At 40.3% G+C, this 21953-nt stretch overlaps 2 protein-coding genes and 1 long non-coding RNA gene across 5 annotated transcripts in view; 1 reads left to right on the forward strand and 2 right to left on the reverse strand.

Annotated features, from left to right (window-relative positions):
* Positions 1–514: 514 nt before the first annotated feature.
* Positions 515–2799, reverse strand: LOC101284282 (gamma-crystallin B). The gene is made up of 3 exons (XM_004262786.3): positions 2628–2799; positions 2287–2529; positions 515–855 (listed from the first exon to the last, which is right to left on the reverse strand). The coding sequence occupies exons 1-3, from the start codon at positions 2634–2636 to the stop codon at positions 580–582; spliced, it is 528 nt and encodes a 175-aa protein (XP_004262834.1). The 5' UTR covers positions 2637–2799; the 3' UTR covers positions 515–579.
* LOC117201481 (uncharacterized) overlaps positions 2318–21953 on the forward strand; it is a 54515-nt gene continuing 34879 nt past the window's right edge. For 2 of the 3 annotated variants that reach the window (XR_004483524.2, XR_007478325.1), the window contains exon 1: positions 2318–2759. This is a non-coding gene — a long non-coding RNA (uncharacterized LOC117201481). The remainder of the gene's footprint in view (positions 2760–21953) is intronic. The other variant, XR_007478324.1, reaches the window with a different exon arrangement.
* Positions 12653–15817, reverse strand: LOC101285635 (gamma-crystallin A). The gene is made up of 3 exons (XM_004262936.2): positions 15809–15817; positions 14507–14749; positions 12653–12829 (listed from the first exon to the last, which is right to left on the reverse strand). The coding sequence occupies exons 1-3, from the start codon at positions 15815–15817 to the stop codon at positions 12653–12655; spliced, it is 429 nt and encodes a 142-aa protein (XP_004262984.2).

A 21953-nucleotide genomic window follows, 5' to 3' on the forward strand; every position in this document is an offset into this window, starting at 1 on the left:
GAGACAGGGAATTCTATTGGGAAATCTCATGGAGGTATGAGGTATTGGAAATGGGAGAAAGGGGATGGAGGCTGTTAGAAGGATAAGGAGTGCAGTAGGTGAGAGGACAGGTTCATTTATTTGTTTGTTTATGGAGCTAAAGTAAGAGTCTAGATGAGAATGGCTTTCCTTATCAATTAAGACTTGGACTATATAGGGAAGATGGTGGGGATAACCTGGAGGGGTAACTTGAGGTGTTTCAATAAGTACTTGTTTATTATTGTAACTTTATTTATGTAACTTGTTTATTCTTGTAACTTGTAAGATTAACCACAAATGGGTTGAGCCCAGTTGAACTGAACTTTGAGCCCACGTGGCCTAGCCTTTAAAAGAATGCTGGCAATAATATCCTCTACTTACTTCCCCTTATAAGAGGTTGTTCCCCATCTTGAAAGCATATGTTATCATGTCTGGTCAAGTGCCATTGTTGCTTTTGAAGGCCTAATAGATTAAAAGAAAGGCAGGACTCTGTTAGTGCCAGAAACACAAGCTAAATCTTTTATTAGATTCTAAAGGAGAAAAGTGGAGAATGAAAATACTTCAGTAAAAATCTGTCACCCGTCTTAGAGAACCAGCCTTGGCATTCATCGCCCCCCAGTCAAGATATCTCCTGTACTCCCCTGGCCTCAGGAGGTACTGCCTTCCCCTGTAGTTGGGCAGCTCGTAAAGGACCCAGGAGCCCTCCAGCACATTGAGGGAGTGGATCTCATTGAGGTGGAAGCGGTCCTGAAGAGACAGACAATCATCTGTGATCTCTGACATTTGTCCTCTGAAGTCATCTCTCTCATAGATTCTCATTCTGAAAGTGCCGGAGTGCTAGGGTGGCAGACAGAGAAGAAAAAGTAAGTGAACACAAATAGAGAGAAATTAAAGTTCCCTTAGTCCAAGTCTGCTTTCACCACAACCATGTCGCAGAGTTAAGGAGCCTTCCTGGTCCCCAACGCCCATCCGTGAATCTCACGGTGGATGGGCTAAGCTAGGAACAGAACTTAGCAGCTCTTCAACTGCTATGCACCAGTCTCTGTCCTCGGGAATTTAGGTTTGTCTAAAATAAAATTGATAATTTTAGTGCTTCTTATTAGAGAACGTCCCTCTCAAAGGAGAAAAGTGAGCATCATTGGAAAGTGAAGCCTCATTTGATATATTCCCCTTGTTATAAAGGAATCAACGTTTAGCTATTTTCTGTAGGACTAATGTTTTGGTTTTCATGCATACTATGGATTACTAAGCCCTTGCAAAAAAGTAAGATGACACATCTTCCCTACCTCCGTTTTCATAACTTCATTTTCAGTTCAAATTTCCACCTATGTGACTCTTAAGCTTCCTTTCTGGCCTCCTACCCTTCACTTCCTCATTCCCCCAGCAGCAGGAATGGTCTTCTTGCAGCTCTGTTTGGATGACACCATATCTCATGCTCCCGCACTTCTACACATTCTTCTAAGAACTCTGCCATCACTCTCTAGGAAAGACTGAATCTCAAACTGTAGTTTTGGATGTGGCCTTTCTTCTAATTTCTACCTCTAGGTGAGCTAATAGGTACTGCCTACAAAATCAGAATAGAAGCCAGGATGCCTGTCTTCTCTAGGAGGATAATCAATTAGAAAAGTAAGCCAAAGCAAGCAAAAGTATTTTTATCAATTAAACAGAACCAGATTGTCTTTATAAGTTGTGATATATTGGATTTCTGAGTTGATATGGCTTGCAATGACCACTTTTAGAAATTATATGTTGGAGTGGGAGTTTAGGGTTAGCAGAGGCAAACTATTATATATAGGATGGATAAACAACAAGGTCCTACTGTACAGCCCAGAGAACCATAATCACTGTCTGGTGAAAAAACATAATGGAAAAGAATATAAAAAAAAGAATGTATGTATGACTGAATCACTTTGCTGTACAGCAGACATTAACAGAACATTGTAAATCAACTATACTTCAATACAAAAAAAAAAAAATTATATCTCGAACAGATAACTTCAGTCTCTTCTATGTTCTGCTTTTTGTTAATGAGTCTTTTCATTTTTGATTCCATTTAAAACATGAAAAACTGGGAATATGTGATTTTAAAAAAAACACCAGAGTTCATGAAGAATGGCTTGCTATCTGGGACACCCTTCTAGAATGGACTGCATGCACTGGGCTCACTCCCCTTTCTGCTCTCCAGTTGGAACCGTTTGGTTGAAGGATGACAGTTTTTAATGGCTTTGATTTCCAAAGAGAGGAAGGCAAAGACAGAGCCACACTCACAGTGGGGATGAGGCGGCAGGAGCGGACGGAGTCATTGAAGCCCATCCACTGCTGGTAGTCGGGGTAGTCGCCGCGCCGCAGGAAGTACTGGTGGCCCTGGTAGTTGGGGCGCTCATAGAGCATCCAGCAGCCGCTGTCCACCCGGATGGAGTTGCAGCGGCTGACGTAGGGCTGCAGGTTGGGGCAGTCGCTGCTGCACTCGTAGCAGCGGCCCTGGAAGCCCCGGTCCTCGTAGAAGGTGATCTGCAAAATGGAAGATGTGGAAGCATGAAGCGATTTGCAGCCCCGCTGAAGATGCCGCGACCCGGGAAAGGTTGAGCATCAGGTACCCAAGCACTTACCTTTCCCATTCTGGAGAGAGGAAGCAGGAGGTGTTCGCTGGATGCTGTGTGCGACTAGGGGGAGGGCCGCTGTATAAATAGCAGCCCTGACTGCTGCCTCCGCAGGAAATCACACAAAAGGAGCCCATTTCGGTGAGTAAGGGGATTTGCAAGCTCTCCGCCCTCCCTCCCCCTGGTCACTGCGGTTAGCTGAATGTTTACTCTTATTCTTTCTGGTAGGTTCGGGTTGTTCTAATTCACAAAAGCTGTTGTTGCCACCAAAATGAAAAGTCTTTAACGTAGAAGGATGAGCGGAATTCTATCCCCGTGCTTTTATTTTATAGCCTAGTCTGCTTAATTGACTCCTTAAAGGTAATTAAACTAAACCATGTGTTCTGCTCAGGGACTGGTGTTTAAAAACAAAACAAAACAAAAATACTTCTTGAAAACCAGAATTTAAATAATAAGAAATCTTAAGGAAGAGGGAATCAAGTAATCTGTGAAAATGCTTTGAAAAGCGTAAAGCATAATTCAAATTCAAGATTCTGTGATTGAAAGCAGATTGTTGTGGCCTTCCTTTCTCACATCTCCCTTGGAGCCTACATCCTTCCTTCTGCTGGCGGCTGCCCAGAGACTTGCTCGCTCTTTGGGGTCCCTGGCCTCCTTCAAATGTCCTAAGATCTATCTTTTCTCTTCACCCTGATAAACTCTTGTTCACTTGGTAAGGGTGATTTGAGTTAGTGTAAGGAGTAATGTAGAAACCCTCAAGGTACAACACCCTCTACTTCCTCAGACTTTTGAGATGCTAGACAGCACCAGACAACAGAGCATCTTGATACCAGGCCAGACAACAGGGTATCTTTTTTTTTTTTTTTTTTTTTTGCGGTGTGCGGGCCTCTCACTGTTGTGGCCTCTCCTGTTGCAGAGCACAGGCTCCGGACGCGCAGGCTCAGTGGCCATGGCTCACGGGCCTAGCCGCTCCGCGGAGTGTGGGATCTTCCCAGACCGGGGCACGAACCCGTGTCCCCTGCATCGGCAGGCGGACTCTCAACCACTGCGCCACCAGGGAAGCCCCAACAGGGTATCTTGATAGTATGGATTTCACAGTGTGATATGGGGACCTCTAAGGTCCCCAAGACACTTTCAAGGGGTTCATATGGTCAGAACAGTTTTCATAACAATACCAAGATGTTATTTGCCCTTTTCACTCTTATTCCTTCACAAGTGTACAGTGGAGTTTTTCCAGAGGCTATATGACATTAAAGAGATTTGGTAAAATGTAAAGCAATTCCAGTCTTTTCATTGTTTTTGCTTTGGAAAGTATGGTTATTATTCATAAAATATGTTATTTATGTTAACATGTAATAGGTTTACTAAGGCTCTTCCTATAAAAAGGGGAACCCACAGTGAGTAGGAGTCCCTCTATTGGAATAGAACCAACACAGTATCCAGCAGATACCCAGGCCCTGACATGACCCTCCATGGGACGATAAAGAATATAGGTGGCTACAGGCTGGCCCCAGTCTATTTCATAGCCTATGTCATGTGACATTGTAGAATTCATCCTGACCTCTTGCAAAACTGGTGGCAGCACTAACAGAGCCCTGAGGCAAACAATTATATTAACACATTTTAGGGATCAAATAAAATACTAGAAATAGAGCAGGCCGTCCCTCGGTATCCATGGGATTGCTTCCAGAACTCCTGTGGATACCAAAATCTGCAGATGCTCAAGTCCCTTATACAAAATGGAGTAGTATTTGCATATAACCTACACAATCTTCCCATATACTTTAAATCATCTCTAGATTACTTATAATACCTACTACAATGTAAATGCTGTGTAAGTAGTTGTGAATACAGTGTAAATGATATGTAAATAGTTGCCACCCTCTAGGTGGTCACAAAGCACTGAGCTGATCTCCCTGTGCTATGCGGCTGCTTCCCACAAGCTATGTATTTTACATTTGGTAGTGTGTATATGTCCATGCCACTCTCTCACTTCGTCCCAGCTTACCCTTCCCCCTCCCCGTGTCCTCAAGTCATTCTCTATGTCTGCGTCTTTATTCCCGTCCTGCTCCTAGGTTCTTCAGAACCTTTTTTTTTTTTCCAGATTCCATATATATGTGTTAGCATACATATTTGTTTTTCTCCTTCTGACTTACTTCACTCTTTACGACAGACTCTAGGTCCATCCACCTCACTACAAATAACTCAATTTCGTTTCTTTTTATGGCTGAGTAATATTCCATTGTATATATGTGCCACATCTTCTTTATCCATTCATCTGTCGATGGACACTTAGGTTGCTTCCATGTCCTACCTATTGTAAATAGTGCTGCAATGAACATTGTGGTACATGACTCTTTTGGAATTATGGTTTTCTCAGGGTATGTACCCAGTAGTGGGATTGCTGGGTCGTATGGTAGTTCTATGTTTAGTTTTTTAAGGAACCTCCATACTGTTCTCCAGATTGGCTGTATCAATTTACATTCTCACCAACAGTGCAAGAGGGTTCCCTTTTCTCTACACCCTCTCCAACATTTACTGTTTGTAGATTTTTTTTTTTTTTTTGCTGTACGTGGGCCTCTCACTGTTGTGGCCTCTCCCATTGCGGAGCACAGGCTCCGGACGCGCAGGCTCAGCGGCCATGGCTCACGGGCCCAGCCGCTCCGCGACATGTGGGATCTTCCCGTACCGGGGCATGAACCCGTGTCCCCTGCATCGGCAGGCGGACTCTCAACCACTGCGCCACCAGGGAAACCCTGTTTGTAGATATTTTGATGATGGCCATTTTGACCGGTGTGAGGTGATACCTCATTGTAGTTTTGATTTGCATTTCTCTAATGATTAGTGATGTTGAGCATTCTTTCATGTGTTTGTTGGCAATCTGTATATCTTCTTCGGAGAAATGTCGATTTAGGTCTTCTGCCCATTTTTGGACTGGGTTGTTTGTTTTTTTGATATTGAGGTGCATGAGCTGCTTGTATACTTTGGAGTTAATCCTTTGTCAGTTGCTTCATTTGCAAATATTTTCTCCCATTCTGAGGGTTGCCTTTTCGTCTTGTTTGTGGTTTCCTTTGCTGTGCAAAAGCTTTGAAGTTTCATTAGGTCCCATTTGTTTATTTTTGGTTTTATTTCCATTTCTCTAGGAGGTGGGTCAAAAAGGATCTTGCTGTGATTTATGTCATAGAGTGTTCTGCCTATGTTTTCCTCTAAGAGTTTGATAGTGTCTGGCCTTACATTTAGGTCTGTAATCCATTTTGAGTTTATTTTTTGTGTATGGTGTTAGGGAGTGTTCTAATTTCATTCGTTTATATGTAGCTGTCCAGTTTTCCCAGCCTGGTTTAGTGTCTTCAACAAGGTAATAACCTTAAGGGTAAGGGCCATGTCACACTTCTCTATCCCCCATGATTATTTACTAATTAATTATATGGATAGAGTCCTGGAAACAAGAAAAACAGTTAAGCAAGTGATGCCCATTTTATTGCAAATGATTCTGATTTTATTTTGGAGAACAATAACTCACCCACATGAGGTCACCTATGTGGATGTTCAGAGACACAGCCATCATTCTCTCCCACTCAGTCCTCTACCACGTCCCCTGGTTCTGATAGCCTCCACTCCTGTCTGGTCCTTGGTGACCTGGGAAAACTTGAAGGGAGGTAAAAATGGCCCAGAAATTGGGCAGGCTGGTGTAGGCTGGCAGCAGGGAGGCCTTCCTGAGGGGAGGGGAGGTGTTAGAGCACCACTAGAGCTCTCCCGTGAAGGTCTCAGAACTTACCTTTAACTGCTAAAGGAGAGATGGCCTGAGAAAGAGAACAAAAATGAAAGAAAAGGTGATGAGCAACATTTTTGTGAAGAAAAATAATGAGATCCCCAGTCACTTCCTTGCATTTTAGAAGATGGATGGGTCAATGGAATAAGACATTGGGTCCCGGATGCTGCAAGACATGCTTTGTTCTGTCTCTTTGTAGTATCAGCCAACACCCCAGTCTAAAATATGTGGGAGATTAAGGGACTGAGCCAATGAGCCTTTTAGCACAAATATTTGAATACCAAGTTTAAAGTTACATACAAGTTTTTTCTTTTTCCTTTAAAAAGAAGTGCAAAACTTGTTTTAAAAAAGACAGGTCTCATTTAAATTTTAAAAAATTAAAAAAAAATTAAAAACCATTTAAAGTTCTTTAGGAACTCATGGTTAAACAAACTCGTATATCAAAATACATAGACTTGCATGTCAAAATATTTGAATGGATCTGATATAACCCTGGTTTCTTCCAAAAACAAAATAGTTCATTTAAGAGCCATTAAGGGACTTCCCTGGTGGTCCATTGGTAAAGAATCCGCCTTACAGTGCAGGGGACGTGGGTTTGATCCCTGGTCAGGGAACTAAGATCCCACATGCCGCGGGGCAACAAAGCCCACGTGCCACAACTACTGAGCTTGTGTGCCTCAACTAGAGAGCTCATGTGCCACAGCTACAGAGCCCATGTGCCCTGGAGCCTGTGTGCCACAACTAGAGAGAGAAAAACCCACAACTAGAGAGAAGCCCGCGTGCTGCAACGAACAGCTCTCTCGCCTCAACTAAGACCCAACAGAGCCAAAAATAAATAAATCTTTAAAAAAAAAAAAAGAGCCATTAAAGTTACCTGGGGCCTGTTAGAAGGCTCTGTGGAAATAGTTCATTACCCTCCCTGCCTCCCTTCCCCCATGCCAATGTTTTAGTTTGTCAGCTGGGTTTTCCTGAAGCGTTTGCAGACTTCTTTCTCTGGTAACCACTTATGTGTCTCCCAGATGAAACCTCTTGAGTTCATCAGCACATCATTGACATGACCCTGCTGAAGGAAGCCACATCTGCTCTCACTTAAGTAGGTAGGATTGAACCTGTAGCAAACTTTACAGCACTCACTTGGCTCATGATGATGGAAATAATAATAGTTAATAATGACAGCCTACTGTATGAAGAGTGTTTAGTGTGTTCTAGACATTGTACCAGGAATCTTATATAGAGTACGTCATGTAGCTAACACAGCACAATTATTATCAGTACTTCCCCAAATATTTGAGAGATCCAGGGCAAGAGCATAAATAGAGGCCCCCTCCACCACCCCATGGACCGCCCTCCTCACTTCTCACTCCCTCACATGTCCAAGCTCCACCCCCGCATCCCGACCATGCCCCCAAACAGCTGCCCTTTGAGTACCAGTGTCCTTGGGTGGGTGAGTGAAGACTCTCTTAGATTTTGGAAGCAAGCGTGTAAATGGAGGAAATTCTGGAGCTCCAGGTATAAGGAGTGTGGTCTAGAAGACGTGTGGGCATGTCCCTGTTGTTCCACACATTCCTGTCCTGTGGGGAAGATTGTATCTGGAGGAGGCCAGAGGAGGCTCTCTGAACACCCATTCCAAGCCAGGGTCCCCAGCTGATCAAGTCTAATCACGTACTGATCACTATGAGAAACAAATTCAAAAAGGTACACACAGCTAGTAAGTAGAGGCACTGGGAACTGAACTCAGGTCTGTCAGCCTTGAAGGCCTAAACTGATTGTTTCTGCATATAACAATGACTTGTTTTAGAGGTTATGTTTCCAGATGTGCATAGCTTATATTCTCCCTAATTATACACTTCTCATAGTAGGTTCAATGTCGTTCTTTTTTTTTTTTTTTTACCTTGCAAAGGGCCTAGCACCAAAGTAGCCTGTTCTCCCTACCAACCTTGAAAATATTTGGCTTTAACAGGAATTCTGGTAAATTCTAGTGGATTCTTCAATTGACTGATTGCTGCCAGGCTGATTTCTTCAGCCTGGCTCTAGGATCTCAGCATTAACTGACTGCAAAGGGTTCCTAAATCCCTGTGTCACTGATTTATATGTAGCCTTCTAAGACAGCAGTAATGGGTGACTATTAAAAGGACATTGAGGATGTTCACGTTTCCTTGAATTAGAGAATTTTTTTTAGAAAATAGCTAATTTACTTTGCCCCCCTCCCTTTTTTATGAAGTCCATATATATAGCATAACAAGGTAAAACTGATGGAGGGATGACTGCTGCTTATTGAGCTTCTTTACAGGAGGCATCTCATTTATTCCTCATAAGAACATGCAAGTGGGAAAACTGAGGCTTAGGGAGCGTAAGTAACTTGCTCAAGGTCACACAGCCATTAGGCGGTCAAGCCAGAAACCATGTCCATGGACCTCAAGGCCTACATTGGTAACCATTGAGATGCTCTACGTTGAAACCTAATACAGTCTTAAAGAATCAGAGCCGGAAGGAAACATGGAGCTCCTCTTGTCCACACCCCTTATTTTATAGAGAAGAAAACTTGTGGCACACCGAGCTTTCTTAGATAAAAGGCTGTTCTCTAAACCCTTAAGTTCACTAGATTAAAGCAAAACAAAACAAAACCTCAGTTTAAAATTGTTTTCAGTGAGACATCTCACCTGGGTTTTACTTTTTTTTAAAAAAAAGCAGAGCTCATATTTCATTAGTCACCCAACAAAGGACAACACACTGTGGTTTAACTAAGCTAGCGGCAAAACAAATCTTTCTGTATATTTGGTAATGGTAAGAGCCACAGCAGTTTAGTAATATGTCTATCTTCATATTTATAATTTATACCATATGTTCCTTCAGCAAGAAGGAATCTTATTCTAAAAGATTATTTATTACTTAAGGTTCTGTGCCGGGCATTATTATTTTTAAACAGCTTTGTTGAGATATAATTTACATACCATATAGTTTACCCATTTAAAGTGTATAATTCAGTGGTTTTAGTATATTCACAGTTATGTGCAACCATCACCACAGTGAATTTTAGAGCATGCTCATCCCACAGTGAGAAGTCCTGTACCCTTTAGTTTTCATTCCTTTATCCACCCATCCCCCATACCTAAGCAACCCATGAATCCACTTACTGTCTCTAGATTTGCCTATTCAGGTTATTTCATATAAATGAATCCTATAATATGTGGTCTTATGTGACTGGCTTCTTTCACTTAGCCTAATGTTTTCAAGGTTCATCCATGTTGTAGCATGTATCAGTACATCATTCCTTTCTATGGCCAAATAATATTCCATTGTTTGGATATATCACATTTCATTTGTCCAATCATCCACTGATAGACATTTGGGTTGTTTTCACCTTCTGGCTACCGTGGATAGTGCTGCTATGAACATTCATGTATACTTTTCTTAAAAATAAATTTATTTATTTATTGGCTGCTTTGGGTTTTCATTGCTGGGCGCGGGCTTTCTCTAGTTGCAGCGAGCGGGGGCTAATCTTTGTTGCAGTGTGCACACTTCTCGTTGTGGTGGCTTCTCTTGTTGCAGAGCATGAGCTCGAGGCACGCGGGCTTCAGTAGTTGTGGCACACGGACTCAGTAGTTGTGGCTCGTCGGCTCCAGAGTGCAGGCTCAGTAGTGGTGGCGCACGGGCTTAGTTGCTCCACGGCAAGTGGGATCTTCCTGAATCAGGGCTTGAACCCGTGTCCCCTGCATTGGCAGGCAGATTCTTAACCATTGCACCACCAGGGAAGTCCCCATGTATACGTTTTTGTTTGAACACCCATTTTCAATTCTTTGGAGTATAAACATCAGAGTGGAATTGCTGAGTCATATAACTCTATTTAACTATTTGAGGAAATACCAAACCGTTTTCCACGGTGGCTGCAACATTTTCCATTCCCACCAGCTATTTATGAGAGTTCCAATCTCTCCACGTCCTTACTAACATTTGTTATTTTCTGTTTTTTTTTTTCCTAAAATTATTATAACCATCCTAGTGGGTATTAAGTGCTACCCTACTGTGGTTTGATTTGAATTTCCCTAATGACTAATAATGCTGAACATCTTCAGTAGCTTCTTGGCTATTTGTATATCTTCTTCATAAAGATGTATATTCAAATCCTTTGCCCATTTTTAAATTATGTTGTTTATCTTTCTGTTGTTGTTTTAAGAGTTTTTATATATTCTGGATACTAGACTCTTACCAGATAAAAAGTTTGTAAATATTTTCTCCCATTCAGTGGGCTGTCTTTTCACTTTCTTGATAGTATCCTTTGATTCATAAAAGGTTTTAATTTTGATGAAGTCCAATTTATTTTTTTATTGTTGTTGCTTGTGCTTTTGGTCATATTTAAGATATCATTGCCTAATAAAAGATCACAGAGATGGGGCTTCCCTGGTGGAGCAGTGGTTGAGAGTCTGCTTGCTGATGCAGGGGACGCGGGTTTGTGCCCCGGTCCGGGAAGATCCCACATGCCGCGGAGTGGCTGGGCCTGTGAGCCATGGCCGATGGGCCTGCGCATCCGGAGCCCGTGCTCCGCAATGGGAGAGGCCACAATGGTGAGAGGCCCGCATAACGCCAAAAGAAAAAAAGAAAAAGATGTATGTCTCTGTTTTCTTCTAAGAGTTTTATAGTTTGAGTTCTTTGATTTATTTTGAGTTAGTTTTTATATGTGGTATGAAATGGAGGTCTAACTTTATTCTTTTGCATTTGGATATCCAGTAGTCCCAGCACCATTTGTTGAAAAGCTATTCTTTCCTCATTGAATGGTCTTAGCACCCTTGGCAAAAATCAGTTGAGCATAGACATATGGGTTTATTTCTAGACCCTCAAGTCTATTCCATTCATCTCTATGTCTACCCTGTGCCAGTACCCTGCTGTCTTGATAACTGTTGCTTTGTTGTAAGTTTTGAAATTAGGAAGTGTGAGTACTCCTACTCTGTTCTTTTTTCAAGAATGTTTCGGCTATTCTGGGTCCCTTGCAATTCCATATGAATTTTAAAATTAGCTTCTCAATTTCTATAAAGAAGTTAACTGGGACAGAGCACTATTTTTGCTTATGTAAATTTGTGAAAAGAATTAGCATTCTGGGAGAGTAGCTCTACTCTAGTGGAAAGAAATGTCAGAGGTATGCAGGATAATAAATATTCTTACTTCACTCTGCATAGTTGAGTCTTCCATAATTGAATCTTGATAAAAGTTCATACTGGAGTCCAAAATAAAGATGACTGTACTGTACTGTTGAATTTGAGGAAACCCTGAGAATACATTAATTTCTTACATTTATATTTGTACAAACATTTAAAGATAACAAAGTGTGTTCACAATCTTTCCCCAGCTTTTCATCATAGTTATCCTGGAAATTAGTGAGACAGGAATTTATTATTGCCTGTAGTTTTCAATAAGGCAATTTAGGCACAGAGAATAAGAAATGACTTGCTCAAAGAGATAAGCTAGGAAGTGGAGTAACCAACCGTCCTAGTTTACCTGAGACTGAGGGGCATTTTATTAGTAAGTAGCAGAGGCAGGATAACAACTCAGGCCCTTTAACTCTTTTTTTAAAAAATTAATTAATTAATTAATTAATTAATTTTTGGCTGAGTTGGGTCTTTGTTGCTGTGCACGGGCTTTCTCTGGTTGCGACGAGCCCCAGGTCCTTTAACTCTTAATTTAACACTTCTCCTCCCAGATGACCTCATCATGCGTACTTGACCTTCTCTACTTTGGGAATTCTGCTTAAAACTTCTCTTTTCACTCAGCTTTTCTTGACTAATCTTATCTGAAACTTCAGCTGCCCTAACCTCTCCAGCAATCCTTTGTCTTTGGTATCCCAGCCACAACTGGTTCTATATTTTCTCCTGTGTATGGGTTTCATAGTTTTTCATTATGTTTCTTTCCTCTCTCCCTCAGATCATGGGTCATAGAGGCAGACAGTGTTTCTCCCTCCTTCCCGTGACATGAGTGGGGACTTCATAATTACTGCTGCCTGACCAGCAGGAAGTAAGTAGACATTCAAGACACTTGACCTTCAGGGTCAGATAAGTTGCCAAGGGTCACCATTTATTAAAATTCAGTTATCATTTAAGATGAACAAGAATCACTTAGTGCCAGGAACACAATCTGTATATTTAGTGCAACTCTATGTGGATTATAATAAGGAAAACACAGCCTCGTACAAATCGATGATGCATCTCAGAGAGCCGACTTTGGCATCCAGGCCTCCCCGGTCATGGTAGCTCCTTTAGTCCCCTGGCCTCAGCAAGTACTACCACCCCTGGTAGTTGGGCATCTCGCAGAGGACCCACCAGCCCTCCAGCATGTGGAGTGATTGGAGCTCATTGAGCTGGAAGTGGTCATGCATGCAGGAGCAGTCCTCTGTGAGCTCGGACACCAGGCCTCCGTAGCCATGTCTCTCATACAGCTTTATCCTGTGAGAGCTAGTCTGTTGTGACAATAAACCAAAGATGAAAAATAAGTTGTGGGCATCCTTGATGTCAGTAAAAGTGACTCAATCAGCCTGCAGCTTCATGAAGCAGGGTTTTCAAACCATCCTGTCATATATGTATCCTTTCCTTACATGGTTGTTCTAACAAATTAAGGAGAGTATTAAAATAAAACTGACCTGACCAGGGGTCTATCCTGTGGAAGAAACAAGAATTGAAATAAAGTCAATAAAAGGGATTCCTTTCTAAAAAAAAAACAACTGTCACAACTGTATTTAGTTCAGTCTGCAGAGAGGATTTTAACTCCGTTTACCATTATGACTGTGTATCACTGAATCCTATCAAGCTTGGTTTTGGTTTTTTTGTATTTTTTTTGATTGGAGTATAATTGCTTTACAACGTTGTGTTAGTTTCTGCTGTAGAAAAAAGTGAATCAACTATATGTATACATATATCCCCTCCCTCCTGAGCCTCTCTCCTCCCGCCATCCCACCCCTCTAGGTCATCACAGAGCACTGAGCTGAGCTCCTCAAGCTTGTTTTTAAATATTTTTATTTTGGAATTTATTTATTTTTGGCTGTGTTGGGTCTTCATTGCTGTGCGAGGGCTTTCTCTAGTTGCGGTGAGCAGGGGCACCTCTAGGCATGCGGGCTTCAGTAGTTGTGGCATGTGGGCTCAGCAGTTGTGGCTCAAGGGCTCTAGAGCGCAGGCTCAGTAGTTGGGTTTAATGGCTCTGCAGCATGTGGGATCTTCCCGGACCAGGGCTAGAACCCATGTCCCCTGCATTGGCAGGCAGATTCTCAACCACTGTGCCACCAGGGAAGCCCCTCAAGCTTGTTTTTAAGTCACTTTTGTACTCATCATGTACAACAATTCATATTTACTCTGAGTCCACATGTCCAACATTTTGCCAAGTCACTTGTAAGTTGAGTTTCTTGCCTCAAAGAAATTTCTGTCTTATTTGTACCTCTTTTTGCATCTGCAAATTTCTGCAGCCAAATTTTGGTTTCACTTCTTGAATCTGCTTGTCATGACACATAATTTGGTGTCATCAGAATGTAGAAATACAAATTCCACATGATTGAAAAACATTAAGCAGCATTTTGGTGAGGACCATGTCCCATGAAATCCTAATTAATGATCTTTTTCTGACCCTTGTAAAAAACTAGTTGATAATGACTACTGAATACAAGGAGCCACCTGCAAGCGAACTGTTCTAGTTTCTAGATCCGTAGGTCATAAAGAAGGTATTGAAAATAATCGCCAATACAGTCAGAATACATTATACTTATGTTGTTCTCCCATAGTCTGTCAGTGTTCATTAAGAAATAATGATCTAGATAGATTTTTTTCTTTACTGAACAAGGTAGTTTTTATTTAGAAATTAGGGATCAGCTAGATACTTCCAAATTCAACTTTAGAAGCTATATTGTTGTGATTTCTTGTGCCTAAAAACAATCTGCCCATTTTTAATGCTTTATTGAAATGAGTTTTAATGTTTCCATATGAGAGCGTAGTAAAGGCAATCAATTTTTTGTTAAATGCTTGAGAGTTGGGCTTCGCTATTTCACCGTGAACACTAGTCCTGAGTTGAAACAAACTGACTTTTATGAACAGGAATTTATGGCCATGGATCAGTGATGCTTTCACATGAGTCGTGTTGAACTAAGACTCACGTAAGGAATTGTGTGGCAGGGGCGGACGGAGTCGTTGAGGCCCATCCACTGCTGGTAGTCGGGGTAGTCGCCGCGCCGCAGGAAGCACTGGTGGCCCTGGTAGTTGGGGCGCTCGTAGAGCATCCAGCAGCTGCTGTCCACCCGGATGGAGTTGCAGCGGCTGAAGTAGGGCTGCAGGTTGGGGCAGTCGCTGCTGCACTCGTAGCGGCGGCCCTGGAAGCCCCAGTCCTCGTAGATGGTGATCTGCAGGTGGAAAGCAAGGTGACAGCAGGGAGTCAGCTGGGAGGTACATCCCCCCCACCCCACAGTAGATACCCAGCAGACACGCTGTGGCGTATGTTTATGTAGGAAAAAAAAGATTATAACAGTGTATGTATAAGCCCAAATGTCAATCATGGTTATCAATGAATGGCAAGATTATAGGTCTTAATTTTATGTTTTTATTTCTCCTTTTTGTTGTTTTCAATTGCTTTAATTTGTTGTTACATAAATATATATTACTTTCATGAGATGAAAAAATAAAATCAATTTGTAAATGTATAACTTTGAGTTACTGGTGAAAAGCAGCAAATTTTGTAAATAGCCACATTTTGTCTTGAGATTAAACACTTCTCCTTGGGCTAAAAAGCAAGAGGTCTCCCAAGACTCTCTGAGACGCTCCAGGAGTAGGAAAATATACAGAATCCTCCCATTCCCCTCTCGCCTCAACCCAGCTTCTAGGGATGCTTTTTGTTTTCAAAACTAGCATCATGTGGACCTAGAGTCTGTCATACAGAGTGAGGTAAGTCAGAAAGAGAAAAACAAATACCGTATGCTAACACATATATATGGAATCTAAAAAAAAAAAAAAGAAAAGAAAAAAATCGTTCTGAAGAACCTAGGGGCAGGACAGGAATAAAGACGCAGACATAGAGAATGGACTTGAGGACACGGTGGTGGGGGGAAGGGTAAACTGGGACAAAGTGAGAGAGAGGCATGGACATATATACACTACCAAATGTAAAACAGATAGCTAGTGGGAAGCAGCCACATAGCACAGGGAGATCAGCTCGGTGCTTTGTGACTACCTAGAGGGGTGGGGTAGGGAGGGTGGGAGGGAGACACAAGAGGGAGGGGGTATGGGGATATATGTATGTGTATAGCTGATTCACTTTGTTATACAGCAGAAACTAACACACCATTGTAAAGCAATTATGCTTCAATAAAGATGTTAAAAAAAAAAAAGCTAGCATCGTGATTTTCCTGAATTTTCCCTCCCTGAAGCAACACTGTTTCATAGGACCCAGGTGACTGCTTGAAAGCTTTTCCCATCGCTGCCAACCTATTGATTTAGAAGCACTCTCAGATATTCAGGGGTAGAGGGTGACCCCAATCCCCAACTCATCCCATGTGTATGTAGAAAGATGAAATCAAACACCTTCATGGTTCATGACCCAGGGAGGGACATCCACCTACAGCTGGCAATATGTCCACAATGCATTTGTAAAAGTCCTCAGGCAGCATGTAAAGAAAATGTGCAGATGCTAAGAGGAGAGAAATTAATAGCCACAAAGAAAAAGTGTTCCCCTGCAAGTAGCAGAGCTAGACAAAAGAAAACTGGGCAGAGTCCTATGAAGTTAGACAGTATACCCAGGGACCAGAGGATATACCTAATGTGGCAGGTGTACTGGTAAACTTCAGTTACAGCTGTAATTGAACCAGTGTGGGAAAGGCTGCATTGGTCTCCCCAGCTACAAAACCACATCGGAATACACCACCATTTTCAGCAAAAGTCAACAAATCACACACCAGTTTTGGCACATGTTAAAGAAAACTGTTCTGCAGAAAGGTGACACATCAAAACCATAAGGTGGTATAATTTATACTTACATTCACTTGGTCAAATTGTTACTACATGTATTTATAAGCTCAACTATGTGCCTAATCAGAATTTTGGAAATGTGTTGAAAGACCAGATCATTTTCATTTCCTAGTAGTCCTTATATTCTACTGAAAGAAAGCCCGGACCTGTTTTTCTTTTAAGGCTTTATTGAAATGAGTTTAAATATTTCCATGTGAGAACATAGTAAGGGCAATCGATGACAGGTTAATTTAATTCGGATTGAAACTTTGGAAAATTGCCTCCTACTCCACCATTCTGAAATGTTCAGTGCTAAACATTTGTAAAATGTCCTACAAAGCCAGTCTGCTCTGACACAGAAATAGTATATATTCTCCAAATCCTCCAACCAACAATCTTCTAGTCATAATGAAGTAGCATAAGATACATACTTGTTTTTTTAACCACAATATGGCCAAACAATGTGATTCTAAGAAAGCTCAACACCTGAAAAAACACTTCAATGCACTTTGTATCAAAAACTAATTGCAAAGAAAAATATGCCAGCAAGAGTTGGAATTTTAAGATGATGCAGAGACTTTTCTTCTCCCAGAGACTTTATTACGAACTCCCATGGTGCAATTCCAAGTTTCTAAGTGACCTGTAGAATAAAAAGATAATTTTTGTATCAAGCACATCAATTTAACATGGACACAGATATTAGCTTTCAATCTATAGGGAGTTAAGGTCAAATATCAGATACCAAATTACTGACAAAGATGAATTAAAATAAAAGTGGGTGCAAAAGAATTTCCATGGAATTTTTCTCAGACATTTGGAAATTGAGTTATATTTCTCAATTAAATACAATATATGATCCCACACAGGGAAAAATATATAAAAAAGGACAGTATTGGTCAATTGACAAAATTGATACCTATATGGTAAAGTATCAATGTTAAATTTTCTGAAGTTGATAACCATCCTGTAGTTATTTAAGAGAGTGACTTTATTCTTAGGAAATACACTCTGAAGTATATAGGGGTAAAGTGATATGGTGTATATAACTTCAGATGGCTTAGAAAAAGTTTTATATACTCAGTATAAAATGTATACTGAGGGGCTTCCCTGGTGGCACAGTGGTTGAGAGTCGGCCTGCCGATGCAGGGAACATGGGTTCGTGCCCCGGTCCGGGAGGATCCCACATGCCGCGGAGCGGCTGGGCCCGTGAGCCATGGCCACTGAGCCTGCACGTCCGGAGCCTGTGCTCCGCAACGGAAGAGGCCACAACAGTGAGAGGCCCGCGTACCGCAATAAATAAATAAATAAAAAAAATAAAATATATACTGAGAGAAAGAGAAACAAAGAGAGAAGAGAATAAAAGAGTGGGACAGAGACAGAGAGAGAAAAATGGTAAAGATAATGAAGCAAAATGTTATGGTAACAATTAGCAAAGGTGAGTAAAATGTATATGAGAGCTCTTTGTACTATTTTTGCAACTTTTCTCTAAGCTTGCAATTATTTCCAAATTAAAAAAATAATAAAAATAATACTTCTTTTCACTAACCATGACCAAAGCAAATCATTTCTTTGCCCCTCAGCAGTTGTGTATTGTGCCTGCACTATACTATTTTGAATTTCTTATATATTGCTTTGAATTTAAACTTATATTGCCCTCTTTCCATTTCTGATAGAGAAGTGTTAGTCTCCAACTATGAAAATGGAATCATTGATTTCTCTCTGCAATTCTAATAGTTTTTACCTCACATAGTTGGATGTTCTGTTGTTTGATGCGCACATGTTAAGGATTGTTACGTCTTCTTGGAGAATTGACCCCTTTATCATTATGTAATGCCCTTCTTTATCCCTAATAACTTTCCTTGCTTCTAAGTCAGCTTTGTCTGAAACTAATATAGCTAATTTTCTTTTTTAAATTAGTTCTAGCGTGATTTATTGTTCTCCATCCATTTACTTTTTTTTTTTTTTTTTGCTGTGCTGTGTAGCTCGCAAGATCTTAGTTCCCTGACCAGGGATTGAACCCAGGCCACCTCAGTCAAAGCACCAAATCCTAACCACTGGACTGCCAGGGAATTCCCTACATCCATTTACTTTTAATCTATATATGTCTTTATGTTAAGAGGGTGCCTTATAGGCACCATATAATTGGGTCTTGTTTTTTGATCCACTCTGACAATTTCTGTCTTTTTTTTCTTCTTCATAATTGTATTATAAAAATTTTCATACAGAAACGTTGAAAGAATTGTACAATGAAGATACATATGCCCACCACCTGGATTCTGCAGTTAAGAGTTTGCTACATATATGTCTAACTGAATCTCTTTGCTGTACACTAACACAACATTGTAAATCAGCTGTACTTCAATTTAAAAGTTTGCCATATTTGCTATATTTTCTTTAACATACATCTTTAACACATCTGCAGTGATGGGAATGCTCTGTGCTGTCCAGATACAGTAGTCTGTGGCTATTGAGTTCTGTCTTTTAATTGGTGCATTTAGACCTTTGATGATCAAAATGATTATTGATATAGTAGAATTAATATCTATCTTAGTTGTTAATGTTTTCTATTTGTTGCCCTTGTTCTTATTTGTCTTTCACTCTTTTTCTGCCTTTCCAAGGATATGGCGTTGCTCATACCCATTTTGACTAATAAATGAGCTACTAATACCAATACAGTACAAAAGAAATCTTGAAAATTGTTTTCTAGAATACCTGGATTGTTAAAAAATAATTTCTCTTTTTCCCTTATTGAAGAAATTCAGTGACTGGAATCGAAATTTCTGAATAAGGCATTGATATCTTGCAGTTAAAAAAAATGTTCATCAGCTAAAAGACATGATACAATATCCATAAGCCACAAAAGAAAAGACTAAGAAGCTTAAACATATAAATGAAAAATTTCTTCAAACAATAAACTGTGAAAGTGTATTTTTCATACATTTAATAAACTATTTAATTTATTTATTTGTTATTTCTAACAAACTAGATAGATGTGCGTGTATGTATATGTACATGTATGGCAAATATTTGAATTGAAAATTATTAATAGTTGTTATTTCTGAGGAGTAGGACAAGGATATGGGAAAGTGAGGATTCTTTTACTTTTCATTATCTATATTTTGTACTTTTGAAATTTTTCCTGTAAGCATGTATTACTATTATAGTTGAAAAACTACTTTACAACCCGATCAAAAAATGGGCGGAAGAACTAAATAGACATTTCTCCAAAGAAGACATACAGATGGCCAAGAGGCACATGAAAAGCTGCTCAACATCACTAATTATTAGAGAAATGCAAATCAAAACTACAACGAGGTATCACCTCACACCGGTCAGAATGGCCATCATCAAAAAATCTACAAACAATAAATGCTGGAGAGGGTGCAAAGAAAAGGGAACCCTCTTGCACTGTTGATAGGAATGTAAATTGATACAGCCACTATGGAGAACAGTATGGAGGTTCCTTAAAAAAACTAAAAATAGAATTACCAAATAACCCAGCAATCCCACTACTGGGCATATACCTGGAGAAAACCATAATTCAAAAAGACACATGCACCCCAATGTTCATTGCAGCACTATTTACAATAGCCAGGTCATGGAAGCAACCTATGTGTCCGTAGATTGATGAATGGATAAAGAAGATGTGGTACATATATACAATGGCATGTTACTCAGCCATAAAAAGGAATGAAATTGGGTCATTTGGAGAGATGTGGATGGACCTAGAGACTGTCATACAGAGTGAAGTAAGTCAGAAAGAGAAAGACAAATACCATATATTAACGCATATATGTGGAATCTAGAAAAATGGTACAGATGAACCGGTTTGCAAGGCAGAAATAGAGACACAGACATAGAGAACAAACGTATGGACACCAAGCGGGGAAAGGAGGTATGGGATGAATTGGGAGATTGGGATTGACATATACATACTAATATGTATATAATAGATAGTTAATGAGAACCTGCTGTGTAGCGCAGGGAACTCTATTTAGTGCCCTTTGGTGACCTGAATGGGAAGGAAATCCAAAAAAGAGGGGATATATGTATACATATGGCTGATTCACTTTGCTGTACAATAGAAACTAACACAACATTGTAAAGCAACTATACCCCAATAAAAATTTAAAAAAAAGAAAAAGAAAAACTACTTTAAAGTACATTCCTCAAGAGTTGGAAGAGATGCCTAAAGTACACAAATAATAAAGCATGAAAAACCCTCACGAATGTGGTTTCTGCTGTTTGATTGTCAAGAAGGGGCCTTATGAGAGGGATTCATGTCAGGATCTGATCCTATTGCAAAATGGGCACTTATTCTTTTGACACTCCTGGGCTTACAAGTATCGATTAGCCTATAGAAATGGTTGGTCCCTAAAACGAGCCTCTCAGGCAGTATGGGTAGGGCACAGTGGTTTGAAAGCACTCACCTAAGGACCATTCACTTACTGCCAATTCACTAATCAGTAATAATTACTGAATATTACTGCCTGCAAAGCATTTTATACACATGTAGGAAATAATAAGGAAATAAAAGATCTGCTTCCATCAAGAAGCCAACAGTCTTCAACGGTTATGGAAAAAAACATACAAGGAATGAAATTATACGTTCAAAATAACATACCAATGAGCAATCTTGAGAGCCAGATTTTCAGTACATAGGTGCATAGATGAGCCTCAAGGGGCTATGAACCTCTGTCTCAGAGATCTATTTTTTCATGATTAAGTTTAAGGTGTAGATTATCAGTGTATGTGTGTATGTGTGTGGATGTACGTATATGTTATTTCTGGAGTTATTACTGTTTTTTGATTTTCTGCTGTCTGTTTTACTTTCTAAAGCTTGCTATCCCCAAACTGACATCTTAAAAATTAACATCATCTTACTCAAAAGGATCTTAAGTAACAAAGATATAGTTCTAGAAAAGCTATACCTTCAAATCTCATTATAACAAAGACCTTTAAAAGAAAACTCAATATCATAAATATTTCCTAATAGCATGAGTTTTGTTACTAGAATAACACGTATTAAAGCCCTGATGTGACTAAAGATTTCAGGCAGTTCTTAAAGCATTTGCTATGATAAGGTTACATTTCTAATCAGTCAGTAGTTTGCCTCAGAAAATCTAAATAAACCCTGAGCCCTGTGTGACCCAGTCTATTCAGAGATTCACATTTTAAAAATGCATAGTATAGCAACCGAACTACATAAAAAGGAATTTCAGTTTTCACTTGTGTTTCTTGAAGCAAACCCAATTCATAACCCAGTGGTTCTGTTTTCAAAATTCCCCTTTCCCTTTCCTACCTTACAACCCTCCAGCTGACCCAGAGTCTCTCATTCAACAAAACCCTAAAACATCCCAGCCAGCCAGTCTGTACCACTTTTCTGATTCTTTCCCTGCTCAGCTTTGGTCTCTCTGACTTTTAAAATTTCCTTTTCACTTTGCACATTGCAATTGAGAACGCAGAGCTGGAACGGCAAAGAACCCTCCTTTCTTTCTCCTTACTTTCCAGCCCTGTCCATCTCTGACCATTCTCTGAATTCTGAAGCATAAATGTCAAAGGAATTAGATGGGCAGGGCAGAAGCAACAGAGATGCAAAACAGACAA

This window comes from Orcinus orca, chromosome 7 (genome assembly GCF_937001465.1).
Source record: "Orcinus orca chromosome 7, mOrcOrc1.1, whole genome shotgun sequence".
Lineage (NCBI taxonomy): Eukaryota > Metazoa > Chordata > Mammalia > Artiodactyla > Delphinidae > Orcinus > Orcinus orca.

What these genes read in the sequence shown, in the direction of transcription:
- LOC101284282 (XM_004262786.3), bottom strand. An exon ending in CCTGCCGCCTCATCCCCACT is followed by an intron (nt 856 to 2,286) that starts GTGAGTGTGGCT and finishes CTGCCACCCTAG; the next exon opens with CACTCCGGCACTTTCAGAAT.
- LOC101285635 (XM_004262936.2), bottom strand. An exon ending in CCTGCCACACAATTCCTTAC is followed by an intron (nt 12,830 to 14,506) that starts GTGAGTCTTAGT and finishes TTGTCACAACAG; the next exon opens with ACTAGCTCTCACAGGATAAA.